Below are 17,140 nucleotides of genomic sequence, written 5' to 3' on the forward strand. Positions count from 1 at the left end.
AAGGTTCTATGAAGCGGTAAATGGCTAACTCATCAGCCGACTGTGCACTAGTGTCATTTGTACCAAAGAAAACTAGAGCGATAAAATTGTTAGACTTACATGCTCAATATAACCCCTTACAACCAGAGAATATAGAACTGGCTGAAAAGTCAAGGATTTGACTAATCTCCAAAGAAAAGGGGGGAATGTAAGGGCCTGGTTGGCCAGAGGGAGTCATTTTGTGTTTATGCAGTAAACTTAGATTGACCCCCTGCAGTAAACTTAGATTGACCCTGCCCCTCCCAGAGGAACTTACTTGCAAAGCCTAGATACAAGGGCGGGTCAGGCCAGGTGAAGATATCCAATCAGTGGGGCGCGCATATATCTACTAGGGTAAATTGAGATTCAATTGGCCACCCATGTGTTACCTAGCAGTTTTTTTCTGTGTGTGGCAGACTTAGCAGGACTGTGCAGTGTTCTCTGTGTATTGCAATCTCATTGGCCACCTGTGTATAGCCCGGCTAAACTACCTCTATAAAAGTTAGTCAGTGAGGTTGGGAGGGGTCCCCTCTTTGCAAGAGACGGCCCTGACTGGTCGGTATGATTCTCGATGCTTGGCGCAAAATAAAGCTTTGCTTGACCTTCTCTTTGTATCAGTCTCGCTCCTTTGATTACGGACCCTAACATTGACCACTTAGACTCCTCCCTGCAAGACAAATGTTTGGAGAGGAAAGCCATCGGAGAGCAGCGGTGCGTTTTTCCTGGCATCTCTTCCTTACTAAGCTCCTCAGTGTCTCATCTTGCTTTGCCGATTCTGGCAGTCTCGCCACAGCCCTGTCCCTTTATCTAAGCTGGACCGACATTTCCCAGCATTCTCTAGCCTGCATGATTCCGGACGGCCAAGCGAGAACTTCCGTGTGAAATCCAGGAAGTAGAGGTGAAGATTTTGGGATGTTGTGAATGGGCCACTTCCCTCCTGGTGCATCGGGCTTGTGGCAGCTCCAGAGCCCCAGGTCTCCTCCTCTGGCTTCTCTGAGTCCTGGGCCAGGTGTGTGTGTGGAGCTCTGGGATGACAGAGGCCAGCTTCCCCCCACAGCACTGAGGTTGGCTGTGGTAGTAAGAGAACAGATGTGGGTTCCATTGTGCCCTTATGGGTCTCAGGTCATCGTCATGCGTCATGCGTGCTGGCTTGGCTTTGCCTCCTCTGCATTCAGCTGTCCTTCTCGTATGCTGATCTGATGGGCTGAGAGTAACTTCAGGCTCCAACCTAGATGCAGAGTCAACAGCCTGGACAAATAGCTCTTCCAGCTCCCGCATCTGTGTCAGGTCTACCCTTTGTAATAAATCCCTTATTCTAGGCCACATGTAGCCACCCGCTTCTCAGATAAAACTCTAGGTACATCACCATCTTGTCGCTTTCGCGTTTTGAACAGTGTGTTAAGCCTCAAAGTCATAATATCCATTGTCTTTGGTAGAAGGATAAGACAGGTATTTGGTGGCAGAAGAAAAGGAAGGGATGCTTAGAAAGGTAAAAGCTTGTATAGCAAGCTCCTAGAAGCTTCTCAGCACTAAAAATGCCTGTACCAGTTATTGATTTATTACCTCTCATCTCAATCTTCCTTGCCTTGCTTTGTGATAGTGAAGCTGGACCCTGTAAACATTTCTCCTTTTTTTTTTTAGATTCATTTAGTTTAGAGAGAGAGTGAGCATCAGTGGAAGGGTCAGAGGGAGAGGGAGAGAAAGAATTCCAAGCAGACTCTGCACTGAGCGCAGAGCCTGATGTAGGGCTCAACCCTACCCCCAAGATCACGATGGAGCCAAAACCATGAGCCAGACACTCAACCAACTGAGCCACCCAGGTACCCCTCTCCTTTTTCAATAAGGAATTCTCATCCTGGTTCTGTGGTGCTCTTCTTCCCTGCTTGCTCTTATCGTGGACGGAGGCCACAGGACAGCTATTGTTACCACATCTGAAGGCACCATTTGGAGGACATCTCAGTGGATTTTGGCACCAAGCATCAGGCTGCTCCCCAGTGAATTCCTCTGGCAGCCCGGTGGGCACTTTCCTGGTGACGCTCAGAGTCTTGCAGACACCCAGATGGGTGACATCCAGCAAGCTGAGCTGACACTCTAGAGGGCTGGCTTCCTGCTTACCAGCCCTGGCCCGTAGCATCTCAGGGAACTTCTCTGCCATCTAGCGGTCCCCAGCCACTCCCTTCCAGTAGGGTCTGGTGAGGAGAGGAACGTCTTCTTAATTTGTGTCTCCCTTGAGCACTGTGCCTTAGCTCTGGAGGGAGTAGCTCCTCTTTACACATGCTACTCCTGTGTGCATTAGAATTTTCTTTACTCTGTGTTAGGAGTAAGGAGGAGTCTCCTGCTACTAGTTAATCAGTTTTTACGTTAAACTTCCCCTGTGTGGGGGCGCCTGGGTGGCTCATTGGTTAAGTGTCTGTCTTCAACTCAGATCCTGATCCCAGGGTCCTGGGATCAAGTCTCACATGGGGCTCCCTGCTTCCCTCTCCCTCTGCCATTCCCCTTGCTTATGCTCTCTGGCTCTCTCTATCTATCAAATAAAAAATAAAATCTTTTCAAAAAATATTTTATTTATTTATTTGTTTGTTTGACACACAGAGAGAGAAAGATAGCGAGAGGGGAACACAAGCAGAGGAAGTGGGAAAGGGAAAAGCAGGCTCCCTGCTGAGAAGGGAGCCCAATGCGGGGCTCGGTCCCAGGACCCTGGGATCATGACCTGAGCTGAAGGAAGATGCCTAACGACTGAGCCACCCAGGTGCCCCAATTAAAAAACAAAACAAAACAAAACTACTTTCCCTGTGTGAATTACCATGTGCTCTCTGTCTCCAAACTGGACACTGATAAAATGTCTTTTGCTCTTAGTAGCTATTAAAAAATATATCATTTAATTTTATTAGTTCAGGATTTTTACAAGGAACTTAAATCACGTGTAATGTGAGTACATAAGTGAAGGGACTGCCCAAGTGTGCAGTTTAGGGAGGGGATTTGTTTCTTGACTGCCTATGCAAGGTATTCCTCAAAGTGGGCTCCATGGGACCCTGTGAACACAGCCTGAGTCAACTATTGCTGTGTAGGAAACCACCCTAAATGCAACAGTTAAAATCACTATCATTTATTATTTCTCGTGTTTGATAGGAGGACTCCAAAGTCACAAGACAAATGGTGAAGAAACAGGAAAGGGGGGGCGCCTGGGTGGCTCAGCGGGTTGAGCCGCTGCCTTCGGCTCAGGTCATGATCTCAGGGTCCTGGGATCGAGTCCCACATCGGGCTCTCTGCTCAGCAGGGAGCCTGCTTCCTCCTCTCTCTCTGCCTGCCTCTCTGCCTGCTTGTGATCTCTGTCTGTCAAATAAATAAATAAATAAATAAATAAAATCTTAAAAAAAAAAAAAAAAAAGAAACAGGAAAGGGTGAAGAGTCGGGGTTCAAAAATCCACCACAGGGTCCAAGGCTATTACCTAGGGTCTGTGAGTTTAAATAGTATTTTGAAATTTTCAAACTTTTTTTGTTTTTGAGAGCGAGAGCTCGAGCAGGAGAGTGCACGTAGGGGTGGGGCGGGAGCCGAAAAGCAGAGAGAGAGGGAGAGAGAATCTCTAGCAGGCTCATCACTGAGCTCAAAGCCCCACTAGGGGCTTGATGTGGAGCTCGATCTCACCACCCCGAGATCACATCCCTGGAAATCAGGACTTGGATGTTTAACCAGCTGAGCCAGCCAGGCGCCCTGCTATTTTGAAATGTTCAATTCGGTAAAAAAATAAATCATGTTGTGATAATGAAGGCTGCGTTTGTGTTTATGGTCTCCTTCCCACCAAGGGATTAGCTTAAGTGAGCGTGAATGATTTTGTTTGTGGGGTTAGCGCTTCTTTCCCTCCTTCCCTCCCTCTCTTTGTTTCCTTCCTTCCTTCTTTTAAAGATTTTATTTATTTATTTGGGCAACAGAGAGAACTAGTGTAAGGGAGAGGTAGAGGGAGAGGGAAGAGCAGAATCCGCACTGGGCAGGGAGCCCAACACAGGCCTCAGTCCCAGGACCCTGGGATCATGACCTGAGCCAAAGGCAGACACTTAACTGACTGAGCCACCCAGTGCGCCCCATCTTTGTTTCTTTCTTTATTTGTTTCTTTCTGCCTCTCTCTCATGTTCTTTCTTTTTTTACTTAGTCAATGTATCTCAATAAATAGTCATCATTATTGATTATCGGTTTGTCATGAGTTTTTATAGATCACATAAAATGTATATATGACAAGTATGCAAACTGTCAGGGTATATTTCCTGAATTTTATTTATTTTTTTTTAATATTTATTTATTTGACAGACAGAGATCACAAGCAGACAGAGAGGCAGGCAGGGAGAGAGAGAGAGAGGAGGAAGCAGGCTCCCTGCGGAGCAGAGAGCCCGACGAGGGACTCGATCCCAGGACCCTGAGATCATGACCTGAGCAGAAGGCAGAGGCTTAACCCACTGAGCCACCCAGGCGCCCCTACTTCCTGAATTTTTTTTTTTTTAAAGATTTTATTTATTTATTTGACAGAGAGAAATCACAGGTAGATGGAGAGGCAGGCAGAGAGAGAGAGAGAGGGGGAAGCAGGCTCCCTGCCGAGCAGAGAGCCCGATGCGGGACTCGATCCCAGGACCCTGAGATCATGACCTGAGCCGAAGGCAGCGGCTTAACCCACTGAGCCACCCAGGCGCCCCACCTACTTCCTGAATTTTAATAAAGTGAACACTTTGGTATGTTACAGATTTACAGAAAAGTTGCAAAGATAGTTCTCATATACCTCACACCCTGTTTCTCTTATTATTAACATATTATTATGGTATAGCTGTCACAATTAATGAACCCATATTGACTAAAGCCCATAATTTATCCAGGTTTCCTTAGTTTTTTACCTAATGTCCCATTCGGGGTACCACATTACATTTAGTTGTCATATCTTCTTGGGTTCCTCTGAACTGTGACAGTTTCTCTTTCTCGGATTTTCCTTGCCTGTAGCGTCCTTGACAGTTTTGAAGAATATTGATCGGGTATTTTATAGAAAGTCCTTTAACTAGGATTTGTCTAAGGACTGTATTTTCATTATTGCTGGTATGTTTAGAATCGTCAATTCCTTCAAACATGTCACCCAAAATGTCAGAATTAGAAAATGTACCTCAAACACAAGAAGTTTGAAAATCACTAGTCTACATTAAAGCCGACTATAAATAAACGTAAGTGAAGTTGTCATGGTGTTTAACCCACCATTCAAACTTCGATTTCAAAAAGCCAGGTAGGTTTGCAGACCTTTCGCACAGTGGTTGGAAAGCAATTTCAGTTTACAGCCTGTCTGCGGTTCACCCAAAATGGACCAGACCCTCAGCCACCCCACTGCGTTCCCCAGCTCAACTTCGAAGGGAACACAATAGCTCTTCACCAAAAGGTCACCCTGGTCGTGAGCCATCCTGAGGTCAAAGGGAAGGTTAAACTAAACATAATGAAATTCTAAGTTGTTTCACCATTTTCAACAGAAAAAAAATTTTTTTTAAAGGAGATAGATAAAAAAAAATTAAAAAAAATAAATAAAGGAGATAGAAATGTTTTGAAGACAGCACAAGGGAGAGAGTGCCACAAGGCAATCGTGGCAGGACCAGGGAGGCGGTTGTCAACAAAAAATCCTTTTCAAGTACAAGCAGAAAACAATAATCAAATTTTCAATGAAATATTTTCCTCTTTGTATTTTAAATAAGTAACATCCAAATTAGGAAAGAGAAAGGATTGTAGTCTATCAGTTTGTAATGTCTGGTACCATAGAAGTACTCTAGTCATGGAAATACTGATGCTGTTTCTCTAGTAATTAAATCCTGCAAGTTACTTCATTGAAACGCCTTTTAGGAGAGCACTCTGCTCTCAATGATGAGAGCAAAGTCACTGACCACAAGTGTTTGGAGCCCTTAACATTCCTGGCAATGCTCTCAATGGCACAATGTTTAGCTCCAGAAGAAAGACAAGAGCCAGTATGTCCCTGGGAGCTCAAAATGAAAATATCTGTACCGGAATACACACAGGCCAAAAGACGGGTTCCATGAACCAGAAAGTACTCACTGTGTTGGCCAGCTCCAGATAGCTTCCTCCTCCAGAACTGCCAAAATGCCGAGACTGTGTGCGCAGCGTGTGGAGGGCCGCAGCCTGCTGGCTCATAGAGCGTCCACTGTGCTCGAGAAGCTTCTGCAGGGCCCAATGACTCTGCAAGTCCGGGCTCTGGAGGTCCCTGGCTCCCGAGTCGTACTCCCAGCTCTCCCTGGCCTCTGATAGGGCACCTATGTCCAGGAGAGGCAGGGGAAATAAAAAGATGTTTCCTTCATTAGCCTGTGGGTGGTCTCTAGGCAGTGATCTGGAACCCCCCTCTGAAGCCTTCCTCGTGCCCGCAAGTCAGAACACATGTGGCGCCCAGACTGCATGCTAAGCACTTTCTCTTTCAAACAGACACATGGGGAGCCTCAAGATAAAAGCAGTCTTAGGCCAATCATTCAGAAATAACTCTCCAATGACTGTATTCCCCTCCCCGCCGCCCCAACAGAGCCACTCAGCAGAAAAGCACCAGAGAGCCAAGGGAAGGAAATCCAGAGCAGAGCCACGTCTGTCTGTGATTTGCACGGGGTTACCGGATAATCAGCCTTCTTACTGTAATCCTTTTCCCCAGCTAAGGAAGAAGGGAGCAAGGCCGTAGACAGAAAGTGCAGGAATGGCACTTTCTCGTAATGTTCTCTTATCTGGAAGAAGCCACCGGAAGCTAGACAGTGTTTGCCACGGAGATGTAGCCAAGCAGCTGAGTTCTAAGCAGTAGAATGGGAGCAGAAGTGCCAAGTGTCACTTCAAGGCCTGGCTCCTAAAACCCTCAGTGCACGATTCTCCATGCCCTTCGCTTTCCGGCCTGGCTCGCGTGGGCAGGGCACCCTCGGGAGCCGCGGGGCAGACAGGGAGGCCACAAGATGAAGGATGCCTGAGTGCCTGAATGATCTCCCGCCCCAGGGCTGTCTGCCAATCCCTGTTTCGACCTTTTGTGATGAGGAAAAGGACATTCCTTTGGTCACCGTATATTTTCAGTTTTTGGGGGACAGCAGCTGGTATGACCTTCACTATCACAACAGATTCAAACTCAATAAAAGATGCTAATAATTATAATACAGTGGAAAAGTACAACGACAGAGTAGACCTGGAGAGGGGCGGGAATGCTCAGGGAAAGCTCTCTGGAGGAGAAAGCCTGATGCGTCAGCTGTCACCATGGCTAGAAAAATTCATTTTGGGGCAAAGCCCTCTTCCTTGTGTTGCTCACTTCTGAACAGAAGTCCCCTGGGCGCAGCTGGCTGGGGGAGCCTGGGGCCCATGCGTCTGTGTCTTAGCCGTGAGGGAGGCTGCGTGGTCTGTTTTCTGGCTTCTACACCGGGGAGGCAGGATTTGTAAGGTGAGACCTTTCCTAAACCCAGGAAGAGTATGCAAAAGGCCTGGGCTGCTAGTAAACATGACCAAAGTCTATACACGGGCACCGTGCTAGGTACCGGGGATGAAGCCACCAGCATGACAAATCGTAGCTCCAGCCTGTGAAGTTTTCATATTGATGGGTCTTCCATACAAGACTTTCAATGGCAAAAAAGGGGACTCGTTCACATAGTTCCATTTGTGGTATGAAGTGAGAACATATACAGATTACCCTGTAATTTACTTGAGTGTAATTACATATAGCAAACTACAAATTATGTACAGTGGGTTCTGATATGAATGTCCAGTCTCCCCTTTATTAGGTATTGGTGAGTTTAATCAATGTAATTAGGTAAACTTTCTTTGTCTGGAACCACTTAGGATGTTTTCCCCCTATGGTTCTTCGGTCAGTCTGCCAATACTCTCTGTACAGTGCTCTATGGCTGGAGTGACATATCTTTGTATTCAAGCAGACAACCCCTGTGTTTACAACTGCTCCAAGTTTCTTTTATTTGTTTCTTATTGTTTTTACTTTTTAACGATTATATTTATTTGCTTGAGGAGAGAGAGCATGAGCAGGGGGAAGGGTGAAAGGGAGAGGGAGAAGCAGACTCCCCACTGAGCAGGGAGCCCCACGCGCGGGGCTTGATCCCAGGACCCCGAGATCAGGACCTGGGCTGACGGCAGATGCTTAACAGACTGAGTCATCCAGACAACTCTCAAAATTTCTTTCTTTCTTTTTATTTTTTAAAAGATTTATTTATTTATTTAACAGTTTTAGTGTTTTTTTTTTTTTTTAAAGATTTTATTTATTTATTTGACAGACGGAGATCACAAGCAGGCAGAGAGGCAAGCAAAGAGAGAGGGAAGCAGGCTCCCCGCTGATCAGAGAGTGGGACTCGGGGCTCTATCCCAGGACCCTGAGATCATGACCTGAGCTGAAGGCAGAGGTTTAACCCACTGAGCCACCCAGGTGCCCCTCAAAGTTTCTTTTAATATTAAAGTCTATTGGGGCGCCTGGATGGCTCACTGGGTTAAGCCGCTGCCTTCGGCTCAGGTCATGATCTCAGGGTCTTGGAATCGAGTCCCGCATCGGGCTCTCTGCTCAGCAGGGAGCTTGCTTCCCTTCCTCTCTCTCTGCCTGCCTCTCTGTCTACTTATGATCTCTTTCTGTCAAATAAATAAATAAATGAAAATCTTTTAAAAATTAAAAAAAAAATTAAAGTCTATTAACTGTATTGCAAAGGAAGTTTTGTTTTCCTTCAACATAGACTACAAAATGGCTGCCCGCCCTCCCCCTGCTGCTTGCTCTGAGTGGTCTCTGCCTTCTGCTGTCTGCCTCACATTCTCTGTCCTGGCCCAGGCACACGTGGCAAGAAAACTGACTGAGGTAAAAGTTGAAAATGGGTTGGGTCCTCTCTCCTGTGGAAGACAAGCAAGCATGAGGTTGGGCCCTTGCCTTTACGTTTCACCACAGGGCCCAGGTCCTTGCACACGGCCTATGACATCTGGCATTTAATATACATTTAGTGAGTGGATGGCTGAATTATCCACGGTTGTGGTACCACAGGGTTTTACTTCTTAATGGGAAAAGCAACATGGGGATTAATTTTTAAAATCAAAATAAATTATACACTTAAGCTTTATCTCTATGCAAACAGGGAGTCTCATTTTCAAATAATAAAATACAACAGTTCTTGGATGAGACGGCCCAAGGAAGCTTCATTTGAATTTATGATGCTGTATTAACGGACCTAAACCCAGTCTCTGGAAGAGTCATATAATCAGGTTAGCCAAGCTCCATGTTAATCAGCAGGATCAAAAGGCCCTCACACTATTACCATAACAATTTCTGTTGAAGTGGTGTTGAGGAACTCAGATCTTCTGCTAGGGAGCCGAGTCAGTCACATCAGCACCATGTGAATGGACCCCAAAAGGGGAAGTGCGCTTCTTAAATATAGTACCCTACTTCCATTACTCTCTTTCAATGTGACTTCATATCTGATTTTTCTGGATAAAAACCAACATTCCTAAGGTGAGATTAGTCAGTTAATTAGGATGATCTCACTGAAAACCATCAAAACTGTAGGTCTTGGGGCACCTGAGGAGTTCAGTGGGTTAAGCCTCCACCTTCAGCTCAAGTCATGATCTCAGGGTCCTGGGATTGAGCCCCACATTGGGCTGTCTGCGCAGCGGGGAACCTGCTTCCCCCTTCCCTGCCTGCCTTTCTGCCTACTTCTGATCTGTCTCTCTCTGTCAAATAAATAAATAAAATCTTAAAAAAAAAAAAAAAAACCACTAAAACTGTAGGTCTGATAACCATCTTGCTTTTGCCCTTTGAAATATCATGAAGTTTTCAGGCTCACACTCAGCCGGCCTCACTTCACTCCCTTGCTAACCTCAGGAACTGCCCATTGACCTTGGAGAAGTGGCTGTGCTTTCTTTTCCTTAACATGGATACCATTACTGTCCTACTGTTCCCCACACTCACCAGGCTCTCTGGTCTCCTCTTCTAAGATGCCCATCATGAGGGCACCATCATCATGATCTCTTCTGACTCTGAGGACCTCCCCAAAGTCACATCTCCAAACCCCTTCACGTTGGGGTACTAGGGCTTCGACATGGGAATTTGGGGGGAACACACTCAGTCCAGAACAACCAACTGCACAGTCGCTCTCGGGCCAGGAAGGACACTGACCGTGTGTCCTCCCTTTAAAGACCAAAGGCCCAAAGCACTGCCTGGGCTTGGAGGTCTCTGCAGCACAGGACCGAAGAAAGCCATCCCTCCTGCCACCGTAATTCTTTAGGGCATTTGGCAGTAAGCAATGATGTATATTCTTTTATTTCAAACCAAAACATTTAGTGTTTTAAGGTGGCAGAGCACAGATCCTAAATATTTCCCTTATCAGAAAAGCACAGAAAACAGCTGGCAGTTTGACATGTTTATAAAATGTATCACTAGGGAAACCCTGCTCTTGGAGAAATACTGAAACAGAAAATCCGCCCAACATGGAGACCCTTGTTCAGCTGGGTGCGTGGCAGTTGCCAGCTCGTGCTCTACTCCCACTTTCGAAGTGCCACCCGGGTTCAGCTCTTGTGGTCACTATGCTTATTTACCAAAGCCTCAGGGCAGCCCTCCCAGCAGGCCAGACACGCCCCCATGAGGATAAGGCCACGATACCTAACATCTACTCAAGACCACTAGGAGCCGGGAGCTGTTCCAAGCAACTTCCATGTATTATTTTATTTCGTTCTACCCACAGCCTATGAAAGACTAAATCATTCCCCCCAGTTTTAGAAGAGGACATTTTCCCTCTCTCAGCTTATTTTTGTAGACATTGTCTGTTTGCATAGGAGTGTGGTTAAGAGCTGGGGTTTTGCAGTCAGATGGCTTAGGGTCGAATCAAGAGTCACTGTGACCAGCTATGTGATCTCAAGCAAGTTACTCAGCCTATGCCCCAGTTTCTTTGTCTTTTTTTTTTTTTTTAAGATTTTATTTATTTATTTGACAGAGAGAAATCACAAGTAGTCAGAGAGGCAGGCAGAGAGAGAGAGAGAGAGGGAAGCAGGCTCCCTGCTGAGCAGAGAGCCCGACGCGGGACTCGATCCCAGGACCCTGAGATCATGACCTGAGCCGAAGGCAGCGGCTTAACCCACTGAGCCACCCAGGCACCTCTTCTTTGTCTTTAAAATAGGGATACTGAAGAGTTCTTCATAGAGGTGTTGCAAGAGGGAAGCAAGATAAAAAAATGTAGAATGTTTAGACAACCCCTGGCACATAAGAAGCTGATCAATAAATGTTAGCAATCATCTGGTCCTATCTTACAGTTCTAGTTATTTGTAATCCATTTGGGACAACCTAGTAGGGAACAATATATGGGGGAAAGGTATACTCTCTCCCAGCTTCTAAAAGGTACCTGTTGAAAAACAAACCTTTGGGGGTACCTGAGTGGCTCAGTAGATTAAAGCCTCTGCCTTCGGCTCAGGTCATGATCCCAGGGTCCTGAGATTGAGCCCCACATCGGGCTTTCTGCTCTGTGGGGAGCCTGCTTCTTCCTCTCTCTCTCTGCCTGCCTACTTGTGATCTCTGTCAAGTAAATAAAATCTTTAAACAAACAAACAAACAAAAAAAAAGAAAGAAAGAAAGAAACAAACAAACCTCTGGCACCTAACCAGTGACTAAAATTTCATCAATGGTTTTATACTTTACTAGTTTCTTTAGAGACAATAGACAATTAGGTAAGAGTCAAAGTTATGTTTCTCTGAGTAAAGAACATTCCATTAATAAGTCCAAGTCTTTGGTTATTGGGTTTGAGAAACTTTGCTTCCCTGATTGGGAAAGAGAGTGAGTGGGAGAACGAGAGAGAGAGAGTGAGAGAGAGAGCATGAACAGGGTGAGGGCAGATGGAGAAGCAGACTCACCCTCTGAGGAAGGAGTCCTCGGGCTCGATCCCAGGACCCTGGGATCATGACCTGAACTGAAGGCAGAAGCTTAACCAACTGAGCCACCCAGGTGCCCCTTTGCTTCCCTATTCTATTTGGCCCACTCTTACCTCCAGAGGACAACTGACCTTCCTCAAACTGGCAGCCAGCACCATGAGGACATCCACACAGCCTAGCAGCAGCAGCTCGAGAGGGGAGCAAGTAGAGTTAGCCATCATACCTACGCTCTGGCCATCCCCGATTCCCTTCTGTTTTTAACCGGCAGTTCCTTCTTTTCCATCCTTCATTTGAGAGTTGAGGCCTCTCATCATATCCCAGGCAGATGATAACACAGAGTGGTTAGTCTCTAGAACACAGACCTGGATTAATAGTATCCTATGTCACGGTCTGTATCTAGTGGTCCTTAATTTTTCCTTTATGTGGATTGTTTAGAAAACATTACCTAATCTATTCCCTTGGGTGGCAAGAGAGAAAATACTCCTTTCAAAACGTCAGGGGCAGCTACCTTTCTGCATTTAGAACCACGACACCACCACCACAGAAAGCAGCGAGGGAGAATTTGAACAAATCGGCTGCCAGCTCTCAGCCTTCCCTGCCATAGTACATTTACTATTTCCAGGTAATACTGACATCAACAGAAGCAGCAGTAAATTCTTTAGTCCAGAAGGGAGACACCGTGTGAGTCTTTAGTCATTTATTAATGTCAATGCTTGGTATAAGATTCAGGAGCCCAACTCCCCTGAGGACCTCTAGATTCCTCCAGCACGAATTACATTGCATATGCAGGAAAATTGTCTTAAAGACCTGGTCTGTGGTCGCAAGGAAAATTGGTTGGGAAAGGATAGATAAATAGGAACTAGCAAGCCTTCTGGGGAAAACAAAAAACAAAAGTAGTGCAAAGCACACGTCCTACCTACTAAGGGAAGGTAAATAATATTAGCTCCCAATGATAAAAGTCGGTTCTTCGACCCTTGGTTATCCATAGGAAGTGAGCCGATCAGTGTCCTGTTTTGAATATACGTCACATGTGGCCCATCTAGGGACAATGTACTGAATTTCCAATGACACACCGGGAACAGAGTGGAAGGTGTATTTTTTTTTTTTTTAAAGATTTTATTTATTTATTTGACAGAGAGAGCGAGCACAGGCAGATAGAGTGGCAGGCAGAGGCAGAGGGAGAAGCAGGCTCCCTGCTGAGCAAGGAGCCCGATGTGGGACTTGATCCCAGGACCCTGAGATCATGACCCGAGCCGAAGGCAGCTGCTTAACCAACTGAGCCACCCAGGCGTCCCGGAAGGTGTATTTTGAAATGCAATTCCCTTCCCCCTGTGCCAAGGCTGTTGGTAGATGACAAGAAGGAAAGAAATGAAGAAATGAATTTTTCTTACGGAAATGTGCTTATCAACATCATCATCATTACTGGCTATCTCTTAATGTCCCACTCTGTACAAATATGTTCAAAGACCCTTGATATAATTTGAGCACAGGCTTGAGAACCGTCTAATGGAAGATGGTGTAGAGACAACCTAAAGGAAGCAGGAATAAATAACCTTTAAAATCCGTCTCCAGCTCTAGATTCTATTGTTCTGTTTGCTAAATTTAATATAAAAGGGAAAATGTCTGCCCTTAGGCAATGAATACTTTAGTTATGAAAGCACAGCTGAGGCAAGCATCTTTAACTTAAAAAAAAACAATTAAAAATAATATTGGGCAGCTTATTATTTTGGCTTGTCTAAACTAGATATATGAAGGAGATAACCAAGAGGGTTGACTTAGGGCTAAAGAATTCAAAGGATAGTTTAGGGCAAGTGTTAAAATGAATGTTAGAGCAAAGAAGTGTTGACTGAGTTTCACTTGAGCCTGAGGCTGATGGGGTTTGGGGTGCTAATGTTTACAGTCCACAGGGATTAAGATTAAAAAAAAATAAAAAGGCTTGTCTTTCTCAGAAGGCAGAGATGGTATTTTGGATCAATTTATCTTTCTCTTACAAGGTATATTAACGGGTCATGTATTCAGTAAGCCCTTGGTAGTTTCTAATTTTTTTTTAAGATTTTATTTATTTATTTGACAGACAGAGACACAGCGAGAGAGAGAACACAGCAGGAGTGGGAGAGGGAGAAGCAAGCTCCCTTCAGAGCAGAGAGCCCGATGTAGGGCTCCATCCCAGGACCCAGGGATCATGACCTGAGAGGAAGGCAGTGCTTAACGACTGAGCCACCCAGGCGCCCTCATAGTTCCTAATTTTTAAGTACCAGATTGAATGGAGATAATGCTAATCTGAGCCTGTGCTCTGTGATGGGAAGTATCACACATATCCTTTGGTTGGCATGCCCATAGGGTCTGTCATATTTCTTGGCTGAAAATCAGCCTAATCAAAATGGAAAATGCCAGGCAGGAAATATACCCAAACAGGAATACAAAAAATTATTCTGACTTCAGCTTCTTAGCAAGAAATAGAACTATATTATGTTTTATTCCTAAAAAGTTGGTATTTTTCACTTAAGTTTTTTAATATGTTGAAGCATATTATTTTTTTCAAAAATTTTATTTATTTGTCAGAGAGAGGCAGAACAAGCACAAGCAGGGGAAGCGGCAGACAGAGGGAGAAACAGGCTCCCTGCTGCAAGCAGCCTGATGTGGGACTCAATACGAGGACTCTGAGATCATGACCGGAGTTGAAGGCAGATGCTTAAGCGACCATGCCACCTAGGCATCCCCATATTAATTTTTAAAAAGGTTTTATTTATTCACTTGATAGAGAGAGCATAAGCAGGGGGCGTGGCTGGAAGATGGAGAGAGAAAAGCAGGCTCTCCACTGCACAGGGAGCCCAATGTGGGGCTCAATCCCAGGATCCTGGGACCATGACCTGAACTGAAGGCAGATGTTTAATGACTGAGCCACCCAGGTGCCCCAGATCATATTAATTTTCTAATGTTAAACCAAACTTGGATTTAAGAGACAAACCCAATGGGATGCCTGGGTGGTTCAGTCAGTTAAGCGACTGCTTTGGACTCAGGTCATGATCCCAGGGTCCTGGGATCGAGCCCTACACTGGGCTCTCTGGGCTCTCTCTCCCTCTCCCTCTGCCTGCTGCTCCACCTACTTGTGCTCTCTCTCTCTCTATCTGTCAAATAAATAATAAAATCTTTAAAAAAAAAAAAGACAGTTAAAAAAAATCTTAAAAAAAAAGAGACAAACCCAACGTAGCCATAATATGTGATATCTTATTTATCATTGAAATTGGTTACCTAGTATTTTGTCTAGGATTTTGTATCTCTGTTCAAAAGTAAAATTGGCCTTGTAACTTTTCTTTTACTGTCCTTGTCACATTTTGGTATTAAGATTATGTGTGAGTCTATATGAGATGGAGTTATTTGGTTTTGAATGTGAGGTAGACCTTCCCAGGGAAACTGTCTGGGTCTGTAGTGTTCCTTGTGGACATTTTTAAAATTACTGTTTTAATTTCATTCTTAGTTATAGAACTATTCAGATTTTACACTCCTTAATAAGTCAGCTTTACTAAGTTATATTTTCCTGGAAATGTCCTTATTTCTTTTTTCTTTTCTTTTTTTTTTTTTTTTAAAGATTTTATTTATTTATTTGACAGACAGAGATCACAAGTAGGCAGAGAGAGAGAGAGAGGAGGAAGCAGGCTCCCCACTGAGCAGAGAGCCAGACGTGGGGCTCGATCCCAGGACCCCGGGATCATGACCTGAGCCAAAGGCAGAGGCTTTAACCTGCTGAGCCACCCAGGCGCCCCTGTCCTTATTTCTTTCAAATTTTAAAATATATTGGCAAAAAGCTGTTCATATAATTTTCTTTTTTATTTTATTTTATTTTATTTTATTTTATTTATTTGTCACAGAGAGAGAGAGAGATCACAAGCAGGCAGAGCAGCAGGCAGAGAGAGAGGGGAAAGCAAGCTCCCCGCCAAGCAGAGAGCCCCACTCGGGGCTTGATCCCAGGATCCTGAGATCATGACCTGAGCCAAAAACAGAGGCTTAACCCACTAAGCCACCCAGAGCCCCATACCATACCATTTTCTTTTTGTTCATGTCTGTAGTATCTATAGTGATGTCTCCTTTGCATTCCTAATACTGGTCATAACAAACCCTGACTTGGCCACCTACCCTGCCTAAAATAGTGTAGGCTTCGCAGGATGACACAATCTTGACTGTTGGGCACCACCTTTTTCTTACCTTTTTGAAAAAATTTTCATTCCATTTTTTAAATCTATAGGTTTGAGAATTAAACATCTTCTTTCTAGGGGCACCTGGTTGGCTCAGTCAAAAGAGCATGGGACTCTTGATCTCTTGGTCATGAGTTCGAGCCCCACATTAGGTGTAGAGATTACTTAAATATATAAATCAATAAACTTTAAAAAACCACTTATTTTCTATTTTAGTGATTATGATATAAATTATAACATCCTTAATTTATTAAAATCTAAAGCTTATCAATATATTTATCTATCTCTGGACAATATAAGGACCTTAGAAAACTTGAAATCTATCCATCCCACTCCCAACTTACAGGTTACTATTATTTTATATTTATTTTCCCTAAAGTCTTTAAGACAAAGTAATATTGTTTTTACCATGTTTATTTATATTTAACCATATTTACCACTTTCCTTATTCTTCTTTCTCTCTTGCAACTCAAAATATCTATCTGGATCCACCATCATTTTGCTTGAAATATATCCTTTAGAATTTCACTTAATGAAGGTTTCCTCTAGGGTTATGTTTGTCTTCAAATGTCTTTATTCCATCTTGGTTCCTTTTTATTTATTTATTTATTTATTTAAGATTCTATTTATTTATGTGACAGACAGAGATCACAAGTAGGCAGAGAAGCAGGCAGCAAGAGAGGAGGAAGCAGGCTCCCTGCTGAGCAGACAGCCGGATGTGGAACTTGATCCCAGGATTCTGAGATCATGACCTGAGTTGAAGGCAGAGGCTTAACCCACTGAGCCACTCAGGCGCCCCCTTGGTTTCTTTTTAAAAAAAAGATTTATTTTATTTGAGAGAGTGAGAGAGAGAGAGAGTGCAAATGAGCTTGGGAGGGGAGGGGCAGAGAGAAAAAAGACTCCCTACTGAGTGTGGAGCTCAGTAGTGTGGCTCCATCTCATAGCCATGAGATCATGACCTGAGCCAAAATCAAGAGACAGATGCTCAACCAACTGAGCCACCCAGGTGCCCTCCATCACGGTTCTTTTTTTTTTTTTTTTTTTTTTT

General features: G+C 44.4%; 1 protein-coding gene across 2 annotated transcripts in view; it reads right to left on the reverse strand.

Annotated features, from left to right (window-relative positions):
• Nucleotides 1-17,140, reverse strand: part of MCC (MCC regulator of WNT signaling pathway) — a 436,925-nt gene that overhangs the window by 317,482 nt on the left and 102,303 nt on the right. For both annotated transcript variants that reach the window (XM_059418381.1, XM_059418382.1), the window contains exon 3: nucleotides 6,086-6,300. In XM_059418381.1, the coding sequence (XP_059274364.1) occupies nucleotides 6,086-6,300 (215 nt within the window). The remainder of the gene's footprint in view (nucleotides 1-6,085; nucleotides 6,301-17,140) is intronic.

The sequence above is a fragment of the Mustela nigripes genome, chromosome 12 (assembly GCF_022355385.1).
Source record: "Mustela nigripes isolate SB6536 chromosome 12, MUSNIG.SB6536, whole genome shotgun sequence".
NCBI classification, from domain to species: Eukaryota; Metazoa; Chordata; class Mammalia; order Carnivora; family Mustelidae; genus Mustela; species Mustela nigripes.